At 42.5% G+C, this 25,680-nt stretch overlaps 1 protein-coding gene across 5 annotated transcripts in view; it reads right to left on the reverse strand.

Moving 5' to 3' along the window:
- LOC110514830 (dedicator of cytokinesis protein 1) overlaps positions 1-25,680 on the reverse strand; it is a 611,880-nt gene that overhangs the window by 83,411 nt on the left and 502,789 nt on the right. For all 5 annotated transcript variants that reach the window (XM_090217799.1, XM_090217795.1, XM_090217797.1 and 2 more), the window contains exons 41-43: positions 16,910-17,051; positions 16,020-16,101; positions 206-290 (exon numbers count right to left, since the gene is read on the reverse strand). In XM_090217799.1, the coding sequence (XP_090073925.1) occupies positions 206-290; positions 16,020-16,101; positions 16,910-17,051 (309 nt within the window). The remainder of the gene's footprint in view (positions 1-205; positions 291-16,019; positions 16,102-16,909; positions 17,052-25,680) is intronic.

Here is a 25,680-nt window from a genome sequence, read left to right on the forward strand (position 1 = left end):
ACAACAATTATAGTACTGACATTAGTCACAACAATTACAATACTGACATCTGTCATTAGTCACAACAATTACAGTACTGACATCTGTCATTAGTCACAACAATTACAGTACTGACATTAGTCACAACAATTACAATACTGACATCTGTCATTAAAGGACATGTAGAAAAGAAAGATTAGAGAATAAATATGAATATGATATTTACCGAGAACTCGTTGTCTGGGTCCTTCTCTCCCTTCCTCACCGGTCTGGAGTACTGAAACTGGTACACTTCATTTATCATGTAAAAGCTGGAGAGAGGAGAGAGAGAGAGACAGAGAGAGAGAGAGTGAGAGGGAGAGAGAGAGATAGAGAGAGAGAGATAGAGAGAGACAGATAGAGAGAGACAGATAGAGAGACAGAGAGAGAGAGAGAGAGAGAGAGAGAGAGAGAGAGACAGACAGACAGAGTCAGATAGAGAGAGACGAGGAGAAACAAGTAGAGAATGAAATGAAAAGTGTTATGCAGGTTGATTCATGGTTAATTATGTTGCTGTTTCAGGTGAAAAACAGGTCAGTGAGTCAGCAGCATAAACATCCCTCACTTAGACTGTCTGTCTGTCTGTCTGTCTGTCTGTCTGTCTGTCTATAGGGTAGTAGTGCACTACTTTAGACCAGGGTTTATAGGGTAGTAGGGCACAACTTTAGACCAGGGTTTATAGGGTAGTAGTGCACTACTTTAGACAAGGGTCTACAGGGTAGTAGTGCACTACTTTAGACCAGGTCCTATAGGGTAGTAGTGCACTACTTTAGACCAGAGTCTAAAGTGTAGTAGTGCACTACTTTAGACCAGGGTCTATAGGGTAGTAGTGCACTACTTTAGACCAGGTCCTATAGGGTAGTAGTGCACTACTTTAGACTAGAGTCTATAGTGTAGTAGTGCACTACTTTAGACCAGGGTCTATAATGTAGTAGTGCACTACTTTAGACCAGGGTCTATAGGGTAGTAGTGCACTACTTTAGACCAGGGCCTATAGGGTAGTAGTGCACTACTTTAGACCAGGGTCTATAGGGGAGTAGTGCACTACTTTAGACCAGGACCCACAGGACTCCAGACTCCTAGTTTGTGATCTAATAAACAGATGAATACAGCAGGTTTAGATGAAGTCATTTAAAATGTATTATCCCCTGGACAAGCTGAGCTCTGATATTAGCCTTGGGAGTTAGTGGCAGTTTGGACAGTGATGATGACAGGGGAAGAGAAGCTTAACTATGGTACTATGCACCACTAATCTCTCAGAGAGAGAGAGAGAGAGAGAGAGAGAGAGAGAATAGAGAGAGGAGAGTAAACAGAGAGATAAAGAGAGAGAGAGAGGGGTAGAGAGAGAGAAAGAGAGAGGAAGGGAGAGAGAGAGCGCGGGATTAAGAGAAGGAGAGAGATGTGGAGAGAGAGAAAGAGAGAGATCGCAAGAGAGAGAAAGAGAGAGAATAGAGAGAGAATAGAGAGAGAGAGCGTGAGGGAATAGAGATGGAGAGTCAACACAGAGAGCGAGAGACAGAGAGAGAGAGAGACAGAGACAGAGAGAGAGAAAGAGAGAGACAGAGACAGAGAGAGACAGTGACAGAGAGAGACAGAGACAGAGAGAGAGAGAGAGAGAGAGAGAGAGAGACATTAGGTCTGCTCAGCCCCTAACTCCCACTAATCCATCTACTATTAGAGCTCCATATTCAAATCAAGGACAACATTCAAACTGACCCATGAGTTACATAGGGGTCAATATACACCATTAAACCACAAGGACAACATTCAGACAGACCCATGAGTTACATAGGGGTCAATATAGACCATTAAACCACAAGGACAACATTCAAACAGACCCATGAGTTATATAGGGGTCAATATAGACCATTAAACCACAAGGACAACATTCAGACAGACCCATGAGTTATGTAGGGGTCAATATAGACCATTAAACCACAAGGACAACATTCAGACAGACCCATGAGTTATATAGGGGTCACTATAGACCAACACACCACAAGGACAACATTCAGACAGACCCATGAGTTATATAGGGGTCAATATAGACCATTAAACCACAAGGACAACATTCAGACAGACCCATGAGTTATATAGGGGTCAATATACACCATTAAACCACAAGGACAACATTCAGACAGACCCATGAGTTATATAGGGGTCAATATAGACCATTAAACCACAAGGACAACATTCAGACAGACCCATGAGTTATATAGGGGTCAATATAGACCATTAAACCACAAGGACAACATTCAGACAGACCCATGAGTTATATAGGGGTCAATATAGACCATTAAACCACAAGGACAACATTCACAGACCCATGAGTTATATAGGGGTCAATATAGACCATTAAACCACAAGGACAACATTCAGACAGACCCATGAGTTATATAGGGGTCAATATAGACCATTAAACCACAAGGACAACATTCAGACAGACCCATGAGTTATATAGGGGTCAATATAGACCATTAAACCACAAGGACAACATTCAGACAGACCTGTATTCTGTGTGACTAGTTCACCTTACCGCATCGCCACATTTACCAAAAGGTACATTTCAGCCACTATGGAAAAATAACTAAGTTCTTCAGTCAATAAATACTCAGGTTTAATTGAACACAGGGTTGGTGTTGGAATTGGACAGTGTATTCTGACATATCGGGGCTGTGTTTACACAGCTGAGTGAGGCTGGCTGGCTGGCAGGCTGTGTGTGTGTTTGTCTGTGTTTATGTGTGTGTCTGTCTGTCTGTCTGTCTGTCTGTGTGTGTGTGTCTGACTGTCTGTGTGTCTGTCTGACTGTGTGTCTTTCTGACTGTCTGTTTAACTGTCTGTGTGTGTGTGTCTGTCTGTATCTGTGTGTGTCTGTCTGACTGTGTGTCTGTGTGTCTGTGTGTGTGTGTGTCTGTCTGTTTGTGTTTGTCTGTGTCTATGTGTGTCTGTCTGTCTGTGTGTGTGTGTGTGTCTAACTGTCTGTCTGTGTGTGTGTCTGCCTGACTGTGTGTCGGTCTGTCTGTCTGTGAGTGTCTGACTGTGTGTGTGTGTGTGTCTGTCTGTGTGTGTATCTGACTGTCTGTGTGTCTGTCTAACTGTCTGTCTGTGTGTGTGTCTGTCTGTGTGTGTGTGTGTGTGTCTGTCTAACTGCGTGTGTGTGTGTGTGTCTGTCTAACTGTGTATGTGTGTGTGTGTGTGTCTGTCTAACTGTGTATGTGTGTGTGTGTGTGTGTGTGTGTGTCTGTCTAACTGTGTATGTGTGTGTGTGTGTATGTGTGTGTGTGTGTGTCTGTCTAACTGTGTGTGTGAGTGTGTGTGTGTGTGTGTGTCTGACTGTGTGTCTGTGTGTCTGTGTGTCTGTCTAACTGTGTCTGTGTGTGTGTGTGTGTGTGTGTGTGTGTGTCCAGCTGTAGCAGCTGTGATGAAGGGAGCTGGCAGAGTGAGTTAATAACAGAGGGAAACACATGAAGGTCAACCGCTGTTTGATCTACAAACACATTTACATTTAGATTTGTTCACCTTCCAGTCCCAGTGCTCAGTATTCTGTACCAGTGTCCTCTGGGTCTGTCCTACTGCTACAGTGTTCTGGACCAGTGTCCTCTGGGTCTGTCCTACTGCTACAGTGTTCTGGACTAGTGTCCTCTGGGTCTGTCCCAGTGCTCAGTGTTGTGGACCAGTGTCCTCTGGGTCTGTTCTACTGCTACAGTGTTCTGGACCAGTGTCCTCTGGGTCTGTCCTACTGCTACAGTGTTCTGGACTAGTGTCCTCCTCTGTCCTACTGCTACATTGTTCTGGACCAGTGTCCTCTGGGTCTGTCCTACTGCTACAGTGTTCTGGACAAGTGTGATCTGGGTCTGTCCTACTGCTACAGTGTTCTGGACTAGTGTCCTCTGGGTCTGTCCTACTGCTACAGTGTTCTGGACTAGTGTCCTCCTCTGTCCTACTGCTACAGTGTTCCGGACCAGTGTGATCTGGGTCTGTCCTACTGCTACAGTGTTCTGGACCAGTGTCCTCTGGGTCTGTCCTACTGCTACAGTGTTCTGGACCAGTGTCCTCTGGGTCTGTCCTACTGCTACAGTGTTCTGGACTAGTGTCCTCTGGGTCTGTCCCAGTGCTCAGTGTTGTGGACCAGTGTCCTCTGGGTCTGTTCTACTGCTACAGTGTTCTGGACCAGTGTCCTCTGGGTCTGTCCTACTGCTACAGTGTTCTGGACTAGTGTCCTCCTCTGTCCTACTGCTACAGTGTTCTGGACCAGTGTCCTCTGGGTCTGTCCTACTGCTACAGTGTTCTGGACAAGTGTGATCTGGGTCTGTCCTACTGCTACAGTGTTCTGGACTAGTGTCCTCTGGGTCTGTCCTACTGCTACAGTGTTCTGGACTACTGTCCTCTGGGTCTGTCCTACTGCTACAGTGTTCTGGACCAGTGTCCTCCTCTGTCCCAGTGCTCAGTATTCTGGACCAGTGTCCTCTGGGTCTGTCCTACTGCTACAGTGTTCTGGACCAGTGTCCTCTGGGTCTGTCCTACTGCTACAGTGTTCTGGACCAGTGTGATCTGGGTATGTCCTACTGCTACAGTGTTCTGGACTAGTGTCCTCTGGGTCTGTCCTACTGCTACAGTGTTCTGGACTAGTGTCCTCCTCTGTCCCAGTGCTCAGTATTCTGGACCAGTGTCCTCTGGGACTGTCCTACTGCTACAGTGTTCTGGACCAGTGTCCTCTGGGTCTGTCCTACTGCTACAGTGTTCTGGACCAGTGTGATCTGGGTCTGTCCTACTGCTACAGTGTTCTGGACTAGTGTCCTCTGGGTCTGTCCTACTGCTACAGTGTTCTGGACCAGTGTCCTCTGGGTCTGTCCTACTGCTACAGTGTTCTGGACCAGTGTCCTCTGGGTCTGTCCTACTGCTACAGTGTTCTGGACTAGTGTCCTCTGGGTCTGTCCTACTGCTACAGTGTTCTGGACTAGTGTCCTCCTCTGTCCCAGTGCTCAGTATTCTGGACCAGTGTCCTTTGGGTCTGTCCTACTGCTACAGTGTTCTGGACCAGTGTCCTCTGGGTCTGTCCTACTGCTACAGTGTTCTGGACCAGTGCGATCTGGGTCTGTCCTACCGCTACAGTGTTCTGGACTAGTGTCCTCTGGGTCTGTCCTACTGCTACAGTGTTCTGGACCAGTGTGATCTGGGTCTGTCCTACTGCTACAGTGTTCTGGACTAGTGTCCTCCTCTGTCCTACTGCTACAGTGTTCTGGACCAGTGTCCTCTGGGTCTGTCCTACTGCTACAGTGTTCTGGACTAGTGCCCTCCTCTGTCCTACTGCTACAGTGTTCTGGACCAGTGTCCTCTGGGTCTGTCCTACTGCTACAATGTTCTGTACCAGTGTCCTCCTCTATCCTACTGCTAGAGTGTCCTGTACCAGTGTCCTCCTCCATCCTACTGCTACAATGTTCTGTACCAGTGTCCTCCTCTATCCTACTGCTACAATGTTCTGTACCAGTGTCCTCCTCTATCCTACTGCTACAATGTTCTGTACCAGTGTCCTCCTCTATCCTACTGCTACAATGTTCTGTACCAGTGTCCTCCTCTATCCTACTGCTACAATGTTCTGTACCAGTGTCCTCCTCTATCCTACTGCTACAATGTTCTGTACCAGTGTCCTCCTCTATCCTACTGCTACAATGTCCTGTACCAGTGTCCTCATCTATCCTACTGCTACAATGTCCTGTACCAGTGTCCTCCTCTATCCTACTGCTACAATATTCTGTACCAGTGTCCTGCTCTATCCTACTGCTACAATGTTCTGTACCAGTGTCCTCTTCTATCCTACTGCTACAATGTTCTGTACCAGTGTCCTCTTCTATCCTACTGCTACAGTGTTCTGTACCAGTGTCCTCCTCCATCCTACAGTGTTCTGGACTACAGTGTCCTGCTCTATCCTACTGCTAGAGTGTTTTCATTTAGTTCAGGACTAATATAACAGGAGATACAGTATCTGTCTCCATCTCATTTAGTTCAGGACTAATGTAACAGGAGATACAGTACCTGACTCCTCATTTAGTTCAGGACTAATATAACAGGAGATACAGTACCTGTCTCCATCTCATTTAGTTCAGGACTAATATAACAGGAGATACAGTACCTGTCTCCATCTCATTTAGTTCAGGACTAATGTAACAGGATAATACAGTACCTGTCTCCATCTCATTTAGTTCAGGACTAATATAACAGGAGATACAGTACCTGACTCCATCTCATTTAGTTCAGGACTAATATAACAGGAGATACAGTACCTGACTCCATCTCATTTAGTTCAGGACTAATATAACAGGAGATACAGTACCTGTCTCCATCTAATTTAGTTCAGGACTAATATAACAGGAGATACAGTACCTGTCTCCATCTCATTTAGTTCAGGACTAATATAATAGGAGATACAGTATCTGTCTCCATCTCATTTAGTTCAGGACTAATATAACAGGAGATACAGTACCTGTCTCCATCTCATTTAGTTCAGGACTAATATAACAGGAGATACAGTACCTGTCTCCATCTCATTTAGTTCAGGACTAATATAACAGGAGATACAGTACCTGTCTCCATCTCATTTAGTTCAGGACTAATGTAACAGGAGATACAGTACCTGTCTCCATCTGATTTAGTTCAGGACTAATGCAACAGACCTGTCTCCATCTCATTTAGTTCAGGACTAATATAACAGACCTATTTTCCATCTCATTTAGTTCAGGACTAATGTAACAGGAGATACAGTACCTGTCTCCATCTCATTTAGTTCAGGACTAATGTAACAGACCTGTCTCCATCTCATTTAGTTCAGGACTAATATAACAGGAGATACAGTACCTGACTCCATCTCATTTAGTTCAGGACTAATGTAACAGACCTGTCTCCATCTCATTTAGTTCAGGACTAATATAACAGGATATACAGTACCTGTCTCCATCTCATTTAGTTCAGGACTAATATAACAGGAGATACAGTACCTGTCTCCATCCCATTTAGTTCGGGACTAATATAACAGGATATACAGTACCTGTCTCCATCTCATTTAGTTCAGGACTAATGTAACAGGAGATACAGTACCTGTCTCCATCTCATTTAGTTCAGGACTAATGTAACAGACCTGTCTCCATCTCATTTAGTTCAGGACTAATATAACAGGAGATACAGTACCTGTCTCCATCTCATTTAGTTCAGGACTAATATAACAGGAGATACAGTACCTGTCTCCATCTCATTTAATTCAGGACTAATGTAACAGGAGATACAGTACCTGTCTCCATCTCATTTAGTTCAGGACTAATATAACAGGAGATACAGTACCTGTCTCCATCTCATTTAGTTCAGGACTAATGTAACAGGATAAACAGTACCTGACTAAATCTCATTTAGTTCAGGACCAATATAACAGGAGATACAGTACCTGTCTCCATCTCATTTAGTTCAGGACTAATATAACAGGAGATACAGTACCTGTCTCCATCTCATTTAGTTCAGGACTAATATAACAGGAGATACAGTACCTGTCTCCATCTCATTTAGTTCAGGACTAATATAGCAGGAGATACAGTACCTGTCTCCATCTCATTTAGTTCAGGACTAATATAACAGGAGATACAGTACCTGACTCCATCTCATTTAGTTCAGGACTAATATAACAGGAGATACAGTACCTGTCTCCATCTCATTTAGTTCAGGACTAATATAACAGGAGATACAGTACCTGTCTCCATCTCATGTAGTTCAGGACTAATATAACAGAACTGTCTCCATCTCATTTAGTTCAGGACTAATATAACAGGAGATACAGTACCTGTCTCCATCTCATTTAGTTCAGGACTAATGTAACAGGATAATACAGTACCTGTCTCCATCTCATTTAGTTCAGGACTAATATAACAGGAGATACAGTACCTGACTCCATCTAATTTAGTTCAGGACTAATATAACAGGAGATACAGTACCTGTCTCCATCTCATTTAGTTCAGGACTAATGTAACAGGAGATACAGTACCTGTCTCCATCTCATTTAGTTCAGGACTAATATAACAGACCTGTCTCCATCTCATTTAGTTCAGGACTAATATAACAGGAGATACAGTACCTGTCTCCATCTCATTTAGTTCAGGACTAATATAACAGGAGATACAGTACCTGTCTCCATCTCATTTAGTTCAGGACTAATATAACAGACCTGTCTCCATCTCATTTAGTTCAGGACTAATATAACAGGAGATACAGTACCTCACTCCTCATTTAGTTCAGGACTAATGTAACAGACCTGTCTCCATCTCATTTAGTTCAGGACTAATGTAACAGACCTGTCTCCATCTCATTTAGTTCAGGACTAATGTAACAGACCTGACTCCATCTCATTTAGTTCAGGACGAATGTAACAGACCTGACTCCATCTCATTTAGTTCAGGACTAATGTAACAGACCTGTCTCCATCTCATTTAGTTCAGGACTAATATAACAGGAGATACAGTACCTGTCTCCATCTCATTTAGTTCAGGACTAATATAACAGGAGATACAGTACCTGTCTCCATCTCATTTAGTTCAGGACTAATATAACAGGAGATACAGTATCTGTCTCCATCTCATTTAGTTCAGGACTAATATAACAGGAGATACAGTACCTGTCTCCATCTCATTTAGTTCAGGACTAATGTAATAGGAGATACAGTACCTGTCTCCATCTCATTTAGTTCAGGACTAATGTAACAGGAGATACAGTACCTGTCTCCATCTCATTTAGTTCGGGACTAATATAACAGGAGATACAGTACCTGTCTCCATCTCATTTAGTTCAGGACTAATGTAACAGACATGTCTCCATCTCATTTAGTTCAGGACTAAAGTAACAGACCTGTCTCCATCTCATTTAGTTCAGGACTAATGTAACAGACATGTCTCCATCTCATTTAGTTCAGGACTAATGTAACAGACCTGTCTCCATCTCATTTAGTTCAGGACTAATATAACAGGAGATACAGTACCTGTCCTCATCTCATTTAGTTCAGGACTAATGTAACAGACCTGTCTCCATCTCATTTAGTTCAGGACTAATGTAACAGACCTGACTCCATCTCATTTAGTTCAGGACTAATGTAACAGACCTGACTCCATCTCATTTAGTTCAGGACTAATGTAACAGACCTGTCTCCATCTCATTTAGTTCAGGACTAATATAACAGGAGATACAGTACCTGTCTCCATCTCATTTAGTTCAGGACTAATATAACAGGAGATACAGTACCTGTCTCCATCTCATTTAGTTCAGGACTAATATAACAGGAGATACAGTATCTGTCTCCATCTCATTTAGTTCAGGACTAATATAACAGGAGATACAGTACCTGTCTCCATCTCATTTAGTTCAGGACTAATGTAACAGGAGATACAGTACCTGTCTCCATCTCATTTAGTTCAGGACTAATATAACAGGAGATACAGTACCTGTCTCCATCTCATTTAGTTCAGGACTAATGTAACAGACCTGTCTCCATCTCATTTAGTTCAGGACTAATATAACAGGAGATACAGTACCTGTCTCCATCTCATTTAGTTCAGGACTAATATAACAGGAGATACAGTACCTGTCTCCATCTCATTTAGTTCAGGACTAATATAACAGGAGATACAGTACCTGTCTCCATCTCATTTAGTTCAGGACTAATGTAACAGGAGATACAGTACCTGTCTCCATCTCATTTAGTTCAGGACTAATGTAACAGGAAATACAGTATCTGTCTCCATCTCATTTAGTTCAGGACTAATATAACAGGAGATACAGTACCTGTCTCCATCTCATTTAGTTCAGGACTAATGTAATAGGAGATACAGTACCTGTCTCCATCTCATTTAGTTCAGGACTAATATAACAGGAGATACAGTACCTCACTCCTCATTTAGTTCAGGACTAATATAACAGGAGATACAGTACCTGTCTCCATCTCATTTAGTTCAGGACTAATATAACAGGAGATACAGTACCTGTCTCCATCTCATTTAGTTCAGGACTAATGTAACATACCTGTCTCCATCTCATTTAGTTCAGGACTAATGTAACAGACCTGACTCCATCTCATTTAGTTCAGGACTAATGTAACAGACCTGACTCCATCTCATTTAGTTCAGGACTAATGTAACAGACCTGTCTCCATCTCATTTAGTTCAGGACTAATATAACAGGAGATACAGTACCTGTCTCCATCTCATTTAGTTCAGGACTAATATAACAGGAGATACAGTATCTGTCTCCATCTCATTTAGTTCAGGACTAATATAACAGGAGATACAGTACCTGTCTCCATCTCATTTAGTTCAGGACTAATGTAACAGGAGATACAGTACCTGTCTCCATCTCATTTAGTTCAGGACTAATATAACAGGAGATACAGTACCTGTCTCCATCTCATTTAGTTCAGGACTAATGTAACAGACCTGTCTCCATCTCATTTAGTTCAGGACTAATATAACAGGAGATACAGTACCTGTCTCCATCTCATTTAGTTCAGGACTAATATAACAGGAGATACAGTACCTGTCTCCATCTCATTTAGTTCAGGACTAATATAACAGGAGATACAGTACCTGTCTCCATCTCATTTAGTTCAGGACTAATGTAACAGGAGATACAGTACCTGTCTCCATCTCATTTAGTTCAGGACTAATGTAACAGGAAATACAGTATCTGTCTCCATCTCATTTAGTTCAGGACTAATATAACAGGAGATACAGTACCTGTCTCCATCTCATTTAGTTCAGGACTAATGTAATAGGAGATACAGTACCTGTCTCCATCTCATTTAGTTCAGGACTAATATAACAGGAGATACAGTACCTCACTCCTCATTTAGTTCAGGACTAATATAACAGGAGATACAGTACCTGTCTCCATCTCATTTAGTTCAGGACTAATATAACAGGAGATACAGTACCTGTCTCCATCTCATTTAGTTCAGGACTAAAGTAACAGACCTGTCTCCATCTCATTTAGTTCAGGACTAATGTAACAGACATGTCTCCATCTCATTTAGTTCAGGACTAATGTAACAGACCTGTCTCCATCTCATTTAGTTCAGGACTAATATAACAGGAGATACAGTACCTGTCCTCATCTCATTTAGTTCAGGACTAATGTAACAGAACTGTCTCCATCTCATTTAGTTCAGGACTAATGTAACAGACCTGACTACATCTCATTTAGTTCAGGACTAATGTAACAGACCTGACTCCATCTCATTTAGTTCAGGACTAATGTAACAGACCTGTCTCCATCTCATTTAGTTCAGGACTAATATAACAGGAGATACAGTACCTGTCTCCATCTCATTTAGTTCAGGACTAATATAACAGGAGATACAGTACCTGTCTCCATCTCATTTAGTTCAGGACTAATATAACAGGAGATACAGTATCTGTCTCCATCTCATTTAGTTCAGGACTAATATAACAGGAGATACAGTACCTGTCTCCATCTCATTTAGTTCAGGACTAATGTAACAGGAGATACAGTACCTGTCTCCATCTCATTTAGTTCAGGACTAATATAACAGGAGATACAGTACCTGTCTCCATCTCATTTAGTTCAGGACTAATATAACAGGAGATACAGTACCTGACTCCATCTCATTTAGTTCAGGACTAATGTAACAGGGGATACAGTACCTGACTCCATCTCATTTAGTTCAGGACTAATATAACAGGAGATACAGTACCTGTCTCCATCTCATTTAGTTCAGGACTAATATAACAGGAGATACAGTACCTGTCTCCATCTCATTTAGTTCAGGACTAATGTAACAGGAGATAGAGTACCTGACTCCATCTCATTTAGTTCAGGACTAATGTAACAGGAGATACAGTACCTGTCTCCATCTCATTTAGTTCAGGACTAATGTAACAGGAGATACAGTACCTGACTCCATCTCATTTAGTTCAGGACTAATGTAACAGGAGATACAGTACCTGTCTCCATCTCATTTAGTTCAGGACTAATGTAACAGGAGATACAGTACCTGACTCCTCATTTAGTTCAGGACTAATATAACAGACCTGTCTCCATCTCATTTAGTTCAGGACTAATGTAACAGGAGATACAGTACCTGACTCCATCTCATTTAGTTCAGGACTAATGTAACAGGAGATACAGTACCTGTCTCCATCTCATTTAGTTCAGGACTAATATAACAGGAGATACAGTACCTGTCTCCATCTCATTTAGTTCAGGACTAATGTAACAGGAGATACAGTACCTGACTCCATCTCATTTAGTTCAGGACTAATGTAACAGGAGATACAGTACCTGTCTCCATCTCATTTAGTTCAGGACTAATGTAACAGGAGATACAGTACCTGACTCCTCATTTAGTTCAGGACTAATATAACAGACCTGTCTCCATCTCATTTAGTTCAGGACTAATGTAACAGGAGATACAGTACCTGACTCCATCTCATTTAGTTCAGGACTAATGTAACAGGAGATACAGTACCTGTCTCCATCTCATTTAGTTCAGGACTAATATAACAGGAGATACAGTACCTGACTCCATCTCATTTAGTTCAGGACTAATGTAACAGGAGATACAGTACCTGACTCCATCTCATTTAGTTCAGGACTAATATAACAGGAGATACAGTACCTGACTCCATCTCATTTAGTTCAGGACTAATATAACAGACCTGTCTCCATCTCATTTAGTTCAGGACTAATATAACAGGAGATACAGTACCTGTCTCCATCTCATTTAGTTCAGGACTAATATAACAGACCTGTCTCCATCTCATTTAGTTCAGGACTAATATAACAGGAGATACAGTACCTGTCTCCATCTCATTTAGTTCAGGACTAATATAACAGGAGATACAGTACCTGTCTCCATCTCATTTAGTTCAGGACTAATGTAACAGGAGATACAGTACCTGTCTCCATCTCATTTAGTTCAGGACTAATATAACAGGAGATACAGTACCTGACTCCATCTCATTTAGTTCAGGACTAATGTAACAGGAGATACAGTACCTGTCTCCTCATGTAGTTCAGGACTAATATAACAGGAGATACAGTACCTGTCTCCATCTCATTTAGTTCAGGACTAATATAACAGGAGATACAGTACCTGACTCCATCTCATTTAGTTCAGGACTAATATAACAGGAGATACAGTACCTGTCTCCATCTCATTTAGTTCAGGACTAATGTAACAGGATATACAGTATCTGTCTCCATCTCATTTAGTTCAGGACTAATGTAACAGGAGATACAGTACCTGTCTCCTCATTTAGTTCAGGACTAATATAACAGGAGATACAGTACCTGTCTCCATCTCATTTAGTTCAGGACTAATGTAACAGGAGATACAGTACCTGACTCCATCTCATTTAGTTCAGGACTAATGTAACAGGAGATACAGTACCTGTCTCCATCTCATTTAGTTCAGGACTAATATAACAGGAGATACAGTACCTGTCTCCATCTCATTTAGTTCAGGACTAATGTAACAGGAGATACAGTACCTGTCTCCTCATTTAGTTCAGGACTAATATAACAGGAGATACAGTACCTGTCTCCATCTCATTTAGTTCAGGACTAATGTAACAGGAGATACAGTACCTGTCTCCATCTCATTTAGTTCAGGACTAATGTAACAGGAGATACAGTACCTGACTCCTCATTTAGTTCAGGACTAATATAACAGACCTGTCTCCATCTCATTTAGTTCAGGACTAATGTAACAGGAGATACAGTACCTGACTCCATCTCATTTAGTTCAGGACTAATGTAACAGGAGATACAGTACCTGTCTCCATCTCATTTAGTTCAGGACTAATATAACAGGAGATACAGTACCTGTCTCCATCTCATTTAGTTCAGGACTAATGTAACAGGAGATACAGTACCTGACTCCATCTCATTTAGTTCAGGACTAATGTAACAGGAGATACAGTACCTGTCTCCATCTCATTTAGTTCAGGACTAATGTAACAGGAGATACAGTACCTGACTCCTCATTTAGTTCAGGACTAATATAACAGACCTGTCTCCATCTCATTTAGTTCAGGACTAATGTAACAGGAGATACAGTACCTGACTCCATCTCATTTAGTTCAGGACTAATGTAACAGGAGATACAGTACCTGTCTCCATCTCATTTAGTTCAGGACTAATATAACAGGAGATACAGTACCTGACTCCATCTCATTTAGTTCAGGACTAATGTAACAGGAGATACAGTACCTGACTCCATCTCATTTAGTTCAGGACTAATATAACAGGAGATACAGTACCTGACTGCATCTCATTTAGTTCAGGACTAATATAACAGACCTGTCTCCATCTCATTTAGTTCAGGACTAATATAACAGGAGATACAGTACCTGTCTCCATCTCATTTAGTTCAGGACTAATATAACAGACCTGTCTCCATCTCATTTAGTTCAGGACTAATATAACAGGAGATACAGTACCTGTCTCCATCTCATTTAGTTCAGGACTAATATAACAGGAGATACAGTACCTGTCTCCATCTCATTTAGTTCAGGACTAATGTAACAGGAGATACAGTACCTGTCTCCATCTCATTTAGTTCAGGACTAATATAACAGGAGATACAGTACCTGACTCCATCTCATTTAGTTCAGGACTAATGTAACAGGAGATACAGTACCTGTCTCCTCATGTAGTTCAGGACTAATATAACAGGAGATACAGTACCTGTCTCCATCTCATTTAGTTCAGGACTAATATAACAGGAGATACAGTACCTGACTCCATCTCATTTAGTTCAGGACTAATATAACAGGAGATACAGTACCTGTCTCCATCTCATTTAGTTCAGGACTAATGTAACAGGATATACAGTATCTGTCTCCATCTCGTTTAGTTCAGGACTAATGTAACAGGAGATACAGTACCTGTCTCCTCATTTAGTTCAGGACTAATATAACAGGAGATACAGTACCTGTCTCCATCTCATTTAGTTCAGGACTAATGTAACAGGAGATACAGTACCTGACTCCATCTCATTTAGTTCAGGACTAATGTAACAGGAGATACAGTACCTGTCTCCATCTCATTTAGTTCAGGACTAATATAACAGGAGATACAGTACCTGTCTCCATCTCATTTAGTTCAGGACTAATGTAACAGGAGATACAGTACCTGTCTCCTCATTTAGTTCAGGACTAATATAACAGGAGATACAGTACCTGTCTCCATCTCATTTAGTTCAGGACTAATATAACAGGAGATACAGTACCTGACTCCATCTCATTTAGTTCAGGACTAATGTAACAGGAGATACAGTACCTGTCTCCATCTCATTTAGTTCAGGACTAATGTAACAGGAGATACAGTACCTGTCTCCATCTCATTTAGTTCAGGACTAATGTAACAGGAGATACAGTACCTGTCTCCTCATTTAGTTCAGGACTAATATAACAGGAGATACAGTACCTGTCTCCATCTCATTTAGTTCAGGACTAATGTAACAGGAGATACAGTACCTGTCTCCTCATTTAGTTCAGGACTAATATAACAGGAGATACAGTACCTGTCTCCATCTCATTTAGTTCAGGACTAATATAACAGGAGATACAGTACTACTCAGAGAATGCAAAGGATGAAACGAAATAAGACATTTTCATCAAGTAGTAATATGCATTAATATGTCACTCAGATGGACTGTAGTCCGGACGTAACCCACCCATACATGATGTAAACACCTCCGTATAGACAGACAGACAGACAGACAGACAGACAGACAGACAGACAGAGACAGACAGACAGACAGACAGAGACAGACAGACAGACAGACAGACACACAGAGACAGACAGACAGACAGAGACGGACAGACGGACAGACAGAGACAGACAGACAGACAGACAGACAGACAGACAGACAGACAGAGACAGACAGACAGACAGACAGACAGACAGAGACAGACAGACAGACAGACAGACAGACAGACAGGACAGATACATACCTGACGATCTGCTCAGAGACGGGTTTGTTCTGGAACTTTGAAGGGAGTTCTAGAACAGGCTTGACGGTGAAACACTGGATGCCTTCCATCCCAGTCGTTAAAGAGGAAATATGGAAGTGTTGAATATAAACAAACTGGTCACAATGAGGTCAACTACAACAGAACACTACTGTAAAGTAGGAGATGCTTAGACATGATTAGACCCTCCCAGTCTGATGAATGTGTGTGGGGTTAACGTGTGTAGATGGTGGAGGTGAAGCACTTTGTGAAGACTGCTGATGTATGGGAAAAGGACTTTATAAATATAATTGATTGATTGATTGATTGACTGTAATCTCTGTGATAAGTATACACTGTCAGGGATAGTTCCTGATGTCTGTCTGTCACATTTTATTTTATCAAGCCCATTTTACATCAGCAGTGCTGTACAGAAACCCAGCCTAAAACCCCAGAGAGCAAGCAATGCAGAGGCAGAAGAACAGTGGCTAGGAAAAACTCCCTAGAAAGGCCAGAACCTAGGAAGAAACCTAGAGAGGAACCAGGCTAGGAAAAACTCCCTAGAAAGGCCAGAACCTAGGAAGAAACCTAGAGAGGAACCAGGCTAGGAAAACTCCCTAGAAAGGCCAGAACCTAGGAAGAAACCTAGAGAGGAACCAGGCTAGGAAAACTCCCTAGAAAGGCCAGAACCTAGGAAGAAACATAGAGAGGAACCAGGCTAGGAAAACTCCCTAGAAAGGCCGGAACCTAGGAAGAAACCTAGAGAGGAACCAGGCTAGGAAAACTCCCTAGAAAGGCCGGAACCTAGGAAGAAACCTAGAGAGGAACCAGGCTCCGATGGGTGGCCAGTCCTCTGCTGGCTGCCTTGACTGTTATCTCTGTGGTAAGGATACACTGTGAGGAAGAGGTCTTGATGTCCTCGCCGGGCGGCGTGGTCGTCTTCATCTTGTCCGCGTTGGGGAACTGGGTGAGCAGTCTGGCCTCAAAGTCCTCTCTCCTCTCGTACTCCTTCCCCCTATAGATGAACATCTTGTTCTGAGAGGGGAAAAACAGAGAGAACGTTGTGGGGGGTTTACACCACTTCTGATGACCACCAGAACATGCTTTGTGGCACAGTCGAAGCCACGCTGGGCTCCGCGGGGTGGGGTGAGGGTTCGCCACGAGGCAGCTCAATTTCACCCTGCCATGCTTCACTACACTAGACTAGTGACGAACACAGATCACACACACACGCACACACACTGAACTGGCCCAACAAGGCGGCATAACAGTGTTCTCAACAGGCTTTGAACCCTGTTCTGCGCTCAACAGGCTTTGAACCCTGTTCTGCGCTCAACAGGCTTTGAACCCTGTTCTGCGCTCAACAGGCTTTGAACCCTGTTCTGCTCTCAACAGGCTTTGAACCCTGTTCTGCTCTCAACAGGCTTTGAACCCTGTTCTGTTCTCAATAGGCTTTGAACCCTGTTCTGTTCTCAATATGCTTTGAACCCTGTTCTGCTCTCAACAGGCTTTGAACCCTGTTCTGTTCTCAACAGGCTTTGAACCCTGTTCTGCTCTCAACAGGCTTTGAACCCTGTTCTGCTCTCAACAGGCTTTGAACCTTGTTCTGCTCTCAACAGGCTTTGAACCTTGTTCTGCTCTCAACAGGCTTTGAACCTTGTTCTGCTCTCAACAGGCTTTGAACCTTGTTCTGCTCTCAACAGGCTTTGAACCCTGTTCTGCTCTCAATAGGCTTTGAACCTTGTTCTGCTCTCAACAGGCTTTGAACCCTGTTCTGCTCTCAACAGGCTTTGAACCCTGTTCTGCTCTCAATAGGCTTTGAACCTTGTTCTGCTCTCAACAGGCTTTGAACCCTGTTCTGCTCTCAACAGGCTTTGAACCCTGTTCTGCTCTCAACAGGCTTTGAACCCTGTTCTGCGCTCAACAGACTTTGAACCCTGTTCTGCTCTCAACAGGCTTTGAACCCTGTTCTGCTCTCAACAGGCTTTGAACCCTGTTCTGCTCTCAACAGGCTTTGAACCCTGTTCTGCTCTCAACAGGCTTTGAACCCTGTTCTGCTCTCAACAGGCTTTGAACCCTGTTCTGCTCTCAACAGGCTTTGAACCCTGTTCTGCTCTCAACAGGCTTTGAACCCTGTTCTGTTCTCAATAGGCTTTGAACCCTGTTCTGTTCTCAATAGACTTTGAACCCTGTTCTGTTCTCAACAGGCGTTGAACCTTGTTCTGCTCTCAACAGGCTTTGAACCCTGTTCTGTTCTCAACAGGCTTTGAACCCTGTTCTGCTCTCAACAGGCTTTGAACCCTGTTCTGCTCTCAACAGGCTTTGAACCCTGTTCTGCTCTCAACAGGCTTTGAACCCTGTTCTGCTCTCAACAGGCTTTGAACCCTGTTCTGCTCTCAACAGGCTTTGAACCCTGTTCTGCTCTCAACAGGCTTTGAACCCTGTTCTGCTCTCAACAGGCTTTGAACCCTGTTCTGTTCTCAATAGGCTTTGAACCCTGTTCTGTTCTCAATAGACTTTGAACCCTGTTCTGTTCTCAACAGGCGTTGAACCTTGTTCTGCTCTCAACAGGCTTTGAACCCTGTTCTGCTCTCAACAGGCTTTGAACCCTGTTCTGCTCTCAACAGGCTTTGAACCCTGTTCTGCTCTCAACAGGCTTTGAACCCTGTTCTGCTCTCAACAGGCTTTGAACCTTGTTCTGCTCTCAACAGGCTTTGAACCTTTTTCTGCTCTCAACAGGCTTTGAACCCTGTTATGTTCTCAATAGGCTTTGAACCTTGTTCTGCTCTCAACAGGCTTTGAACCCTGTTCTGCTCTCAACAGGCTTTGAACCCTGTTCTGTTCTCAATAGGCTTTGAACTTTGTTTTTCTCCCTAATGTCACATACGCTGATGCTTTCTGCGCATGAATTGCCGCGCAGAAGAATTGCCATGGCGCAGAGAGACGAGAGATTGGACTTCGCTGAGTTCGCTCCATTAGTTTGCGCTATATAGATCGATTAAACATTATATCAGTCCCTTTTCAATGCAACAAACCAAAACAAATCTAACTTTCCAAGATTGAGCCTGTGATTTAGTTGTGGGCAGAGCACAACAGAGTATAATTCTATTGGCTGGGGTATAGACTACTATAGACCTGCATTAAACATCACATATAGACTACTATAGACCTGAACACCACATATAGACTATATCATAGTCTCATGTAATGTAGACCTGCATTAAACACCACATAGACTGTAGACTATAGCACTGAAATCAACAGCTATTTCCATGTGGAAATGTTATGGGATTGTCTACATTATGCTCCAATAGCCACAATAACCTATTGGCTACTGTCTAAAACTGTCAGGATACAGCCTATTGGCTATTGTCTAAAACTGTAAGGACACAGCCTATTGGCTACTGTCTAAAACTGTCAGGATACAGCCTATTGGCTACTGTCTAAAACTGTAAGGACACAGCCTTTTGGCTACTGTCTAAAACTGTCAGGGTTCAGCCTATTGGCTACTGTCTAAAACTGTAAGGACACAGCCTATTGGCTACTGTCTAAAACTGTCAGGGTACAGCCTATTGGCTACTGTCTAAAACTGTCAGGGTTCAGCCTATTGGCTACTGTCTAAAACTGTAAGGACACAGCCTATTGGCTACTGTCTAAAACTGTCAGGATACAGCCTATTGGCTACTGTCTAAAACTGTAAGGACACAGCCTATTGGCTACTGTCTAAAACTGTCAGGGTACAGCCTATTGGCTACTGTCTAAAACTGTAAGGACACAGCCTATTGGCTACTGTCTAAAACTGTCAGGGTACAGCCTATTGGCTACTGTCTAAAACTGTCAGGGTTCAGCCTATTGGCTACTGTCTAAAACTGTAAGGGTTCAGCCTATTGGCTACTGTCTACATTATGCTCCAATAGCCACAATAACCTATTGGCTACTGTCTAAAACTGTCAGGATACAGCCTATTGGCTGCTGTCTAAAACTGTAAGGACACAGCCTATTGGATATTGTCTAAAACTGTCAGGATACAGCCTATTGGCTACTGTCTAAAACTGTAAGGACACAGCCTATTGGCTACTGTCTAAAACTGTCAGGGTTCAGCCTATTGGCTACTGTCTAAAACTGTAAGGACACAGCCTATTGGCTACTGTTTAAAACTGTCAGGGTTCAGCCTATTGGCTACTGTCTAAAACTGTCAGGGTACAGCCTATTGGCTACTGTCTATTGGCTACTGTCTAAAACTGTAAGGACACAGCCTATTGGCTACTATCTAAAACTGTCAGGGTTCAGCCTATTGGCTACTGTCTAAAACTGTCAGGGTACAGCCTATTGGCTACTGTCTAAAACTGTCCAGTTTCCGCTCATAAGACCAGAAATTTGCTTAGTGCCCCCCCATAATAAGAGGGGACATTGAAGATGGGCAAACTACACTGAACTAAAAATATAAACGCAACATGTAAAGTGTTGGTCCCATGTTTCATGAGCTGAAATAAAACATCCCAGAAATGTTCCATACGCACAAAAACCTTATTTCTCTCAAATGTTGTGCACAATTTTGCTTACATTACTTATAGTGAGATTTTCCTTTGCCAAGATAATCCATCCACCTGACAGGTGTGGCATATTTATGAAGTTGATTAAACAGCATGATCATTACACAGGTGCACCTTGTGCCGGGGACAATAAAAGCCCACTCTAAAATGTGCAGTCTTGTCACACAAACACAATGCCACAGATGTCTCATGTTTTGAGGGAGTGTGCGATTGGCATGCTGACTGCAGGAATGTCCACCAGAGCTGTTTCCAGAGAATGCAATGTTAATTTCTCTACCATAAGCCGCCTCCAATGTCATTTTAGAGAATTAGGCAATTAGTCCAACTGGGTTTAGAACCACAGACCAAGTGTATGGTGTTGTGTGGGCGAGCGGTTTGCTGATGTCAACGTTGTGAACAGAGTGGCGTTTGGGGTTATGGTATGGGGCAGGCACAAGCTACGGACAACGGACACAATTGCGTTTTATGAATAGCAATTTGAATTGCAGAGAGCTACCGTGACGAGATCCTGAGGCCCGTTTAAGGTATCTGTGAGCAACAAAATACATATCTGTATTCCCAGTCATGTGAAATCCATAGATTAGGACCTAATGTGTATGTTACCACGCAGCAATTTATTTAAGTTTGGTGGAAACTCACTGCGGTTGGGAAGATTTGCATATTTTGTTTTTGAATATTCTATGCTATAGAATCAGAAACACTGTGGTAAAACCAGGATATCGCTGGTCTATGTCATGTGGGACCTCAGATAGAGCTTCTATCACACACACTACCGTTAAAACATTCATTATTTAACTAGGCGAGTCAGTTAAGAACAAATTCTTATTGACCATGACGGTCTACCTACAGGGTCAGCCCCTGGAGACAATTAGGGTTAAGTGCCGTGCTCAAAGGACACAGACAGGGTATTTCACCTTGTCGGATTGGGTATTCGAACCAGCGACCTTTTCGGTTACTGGCCCAACGCTCTAATCGCTAGGCTACCTGCCGCCCATTCTATCGGTGTGTGTGTGTGTGTTCCTCTCAATGTCATGGTGCTCATTACTCAGCTCCCAGAATGCACCATTCTGACAGAGAAAGGAAATCACAGTCTATCACAGAGGAGGCGAAAAGAAGCAACAACAGAAAACGGCGGTTCTCGTACTTCGGCTAGTCAATAATTCATTACTGTTTTTTGGTAAATGGAAAAACACAGTCGGCCAAGAAACTAGTGTCATGACGAAGTCAATAAGAAGAAGAATAGAAAATCAAACAGCATCGAGAATTAAATTCATAGATTATTTAAACATGCTGTCGGCAGAGGGGTTTATGGGGCCATAAATGGAATCCAAAATATCTCCAAATGCATTCTGGGAAAACGAATGCAAAGTCTGTTTGTTAGCGATGTAGACTTAGGTTCAACACGATAAAACATACAGGAGATCAATCAACCATTTCAATCAACCATTTCAATCAACCATATCAATCAACCATATCAATCAACCATATCAATCAACCATATCAATCAACCATATCAATCAACCATATCAATCAACCATTTCAATCAACCATTTCAATCAACCATATCAGTCAACCATTTCAATCAACCATATCAATCAACCATATCAATCAACCATATCAATCAACCATATCAATCAACCATTTCAATCAACCATTTCAATCAACCATTTCAATCAACCATATCAATCAACCATTTCAATCAAACATATCAATCAACCATACCAATCAACCATATCAATCAACCATATCAATCAACCATTTCAATCAACCATGATCTTAGCAATGACCCATGAAAGTCAATGAGCCAAGAATGTAAAGGACACGACAAGGCTAAATCGGTGCTCACGCTGACAAGGCCGTCATCTTAAGGTCACAGGAGTGTGTAGAAACTAACACACTGTTTGAAGGGGAGAGGACAAAACATACCTGACAATGTATGAGATGAGGAAACTTTGTTTGTTTGTCCCAGTCAGTAAACTCAGAGGCTTTTCCAGTGTCCCAAATGGCAGCCTATTCCCTACGTAGTGCACTACTTTCGACTAGAGCCCTATGGAACCTGTTCAAAATGAGTGCCCTCTATAGGGAATACGGTACTGTTTGGGACAGAACCCACTGTACGTCTGAGAGAACTCGGTGCGATAGAACGTGACAGCTTATATTTTAAAGTGCTGGAACACAGTTTGATAAATATTTTCAGACAATTTTTGGAAAGCCTGAACACTTCCGCTGAGATAAACAGAAACACCGCAGCTTTACAGGAACAGACGGAACACAAGTCAGAGAAAGACGGAGGAATTAAGTACTTAATTTAATACCCCTGCTCTACCGATCGCTAGATACATTCAGTTTGCCTTCCCAGAAGTCCTTTCTGTTGGTCCATTCAGTCAGACTGCCTTCCCAGAAGTCCTTTCTCCTGATCCATTCAGTCAGACTGCCTCCCAGAAGTCCTTTCTGTTGATACATTCAGTCAGACTGCCTTCCCAGAAGTCCTTTCTGTTGATACATTCAGTCAGACTGCCTTCCCAGAAGTCCTGTCTGTTGATCCATTCAGTCAGACTGCCTTCCCAGAAGTCCTTTCTGTTGATACATTCAGTCAGACTGCCTTCCCAGAAGTCCTGTCTGTTGATCCATTCAGTCAGACTGCCTTCCCAGAAGTCCTTTCTGTTGATACATTCAGTCAGACTGCCTTCCCAGAAGTCCTTTCTGTTGATACATTCAGTCAGACTGCCTTCCCAGAAGTCCTGTCTGTTGATCCATTCAGTCAGACTGCCTTCCCAGAAGTCCTTTCTGTTGATACATTCAGTCAGACTGCCTTCCCAGAAGTCCTGTCTGTTGATCCATTCAGTCAGACTGCCTTCCCAGAAGTCCTTTCTGTTGATACATTCAGTCAGACTGCCTTCCCAGAAGTCCTTTCTGTTGGTCCATTCAGTCAGTCTGCCTTCCCAGAAGTCCTTTCTCCTGATCCATTCAGTCAGACTGCCTTCCCAGAAGTCCTTTCTCCTGATCCATTCAGTCAGACTGCCTTCCCAGAAGTCCTTTCTCCTGATCCATTCAGTCAGACTGCCTTCCCAGAAGTCCTTTCTCCTGATCCATTCAGTAAGACTGCCTTCCCAGAAGTCCTTTCTCCTGATCCATTAATCAGCGATTGGTTCATCTCTAACCAATCAGAGTATCAAAGCCAATGACGATTTCCCAGAAATGCCGCTTTTCCCATGTGTTCAGTTTTTTTTTTAATAAGAGAATATCCTAATGCCTTCCACATTAGATACAAATACATCATAATCAGCTGAATTAAGCAGCAATGTTTACAACGTGTTCTTAAGGAAGGAGAGAAGCAAAGTGCCTTCATTGGATGCAATGATATTTTTAATATAATAGATTTTTCTCCCCCCAGAGGCAGGGAGATACTGACATACAAAACAGTAACATGAAGAAGACACTAAAAAACACTGCAAACACAATGTATCTCAATTAGCCTCCGATGACTACTTCCCTAACGACTCGTGCAGAGAGCCCAGGATTGATATTACATTAAGTGTTCGTTATTTTATAATTTAATATAATATGGATTCTGAATGAAGTCCACACTTCTTCACACTCAAAAGCATTCCACATTTCACCCTTTCCCCTATGTAGTGCACTACTTCTGAAGGCTCTGGTTATAAGTAGTGCACTACTTCTGAAGGCTCTGGTTATAAGTAGTGCACTACTTCTGAAGGCTCTGGTTATAAGTAGTGCACTACTTCTGAAGGCTCTGGTTATAAGTAGTGCACTACTTTTGAAGGTTCTGGTTATAAGTAGTGCACTACTTTTGAAGGTTCTGGTTATAAGTAGTGCACTACTTTTGAAGGCTCTGGTTATAAGTAGTGCACTACTTTTGAAGGTTCTGGTTATAAGTAGTGCACTACTTTTGAAGGTTCTGGTTATAAGTAGTGCACTACTTTTGAAGGCTCTGGTTATAAGTAGGGCACTACTTTTGAAGGCTCTGGTTATAAGTAGTGCACTACTTTTGAAGGCTCTGGTTATAAGTAGTGCACTACTTTTGAAGGTTCTGGTTATAAGTAGTGCACTACTTTTGAAGGTTCTGGTTATAAGTAGTGCACTACTTTTGAAGGCTCTGGTCATAAGTAGTGCACTACTTTTGAAGGCTCTGGTCATAAGTAGTGCACTACTTTTGAAGGCTCTGGTCCACTATTTATACATATTTTTCTATTTAACCTTTATTTAACTGCCTCTAACCAGGGGCAAAGACTATCATCCCTAGTCCAATAGGACGACAGTGAGAGGGATAAAGACTATCATCCCTAGTCCAATAGGACAGTGAGGGATACAGACTATCATCCCTAATCCAATAGGACGACATTGAGAGGGATAAAGACTATCATCCCTAGTCCAATAGGACAGTGAGAGGGATAAAGACTATCATCCCTAATCCAATAGGACGACAGTGAGAGGGATAAAGACTATCATCCCTAATCCAATAGGACAGTGAGAGGGGTAACGGCTATCTGGTGCAGAACATCAGTGATTTACTGGAGATCAGTAGAGGCCAGGGCACAAAACACTAACCCACTTTAGCTGGCAATAATAATCTAGTTTAGTTAATGTTGTTGTGCAGCTATTAAGGTAAAAACACTCTCTCCAGCCCTTACAAGATTAATGCTCCGTGGTAAATTGCAATTTTATTCGTGGGGGGAAGAACATTGTCCCCTTTAAAAACTGCACAGCATATTCCCGTGTCCCAAATCACAGCCTGTTTCCCTATATATAATGCACTACTTTTGAATAAGCCCATTGGGTTCTGGTCAAAAATAAGTGCACTATATAGTGAATAGGCTTCCATTTGGGACACAGTCTTTGTTCCAGTATCTGATCAGTAATGATAACTTCTGGGCTGATACTAATACGCTGAGGTTTTCATCTCACTGAATTAGATATGAGAAGTCATTTATTTCTTACGACTTCCCCCCCTTTCTCTAACAGGAAGTAAAGCATCTTTAGCTCCAAGAAGGTAGTCTACAGTAGACCGGCTGTAGAGAAGTCTATGAGGTAGTCTACAGTAGACAGGTGCTGGTCATAGACAACCTACCCCAGACACACATCACTCACTC

The sequence above is a fragment of the Oncorhynchus mykiss genome, chromosome 23 (genome assembly GCF_057628025.1).
Source record: "Oncorhynchus mykiss isolate SJ-2025 chromosome 23, ASM5762802v1, whole genome shotgun sequence".
NCBI classification, from domain to species: Eukaryota; Metazoa; Chordata; class Actinopteri; order Salmoniformes; family Salmonidae; genus Oncorhynchus; species Oncorhynchus mykiss.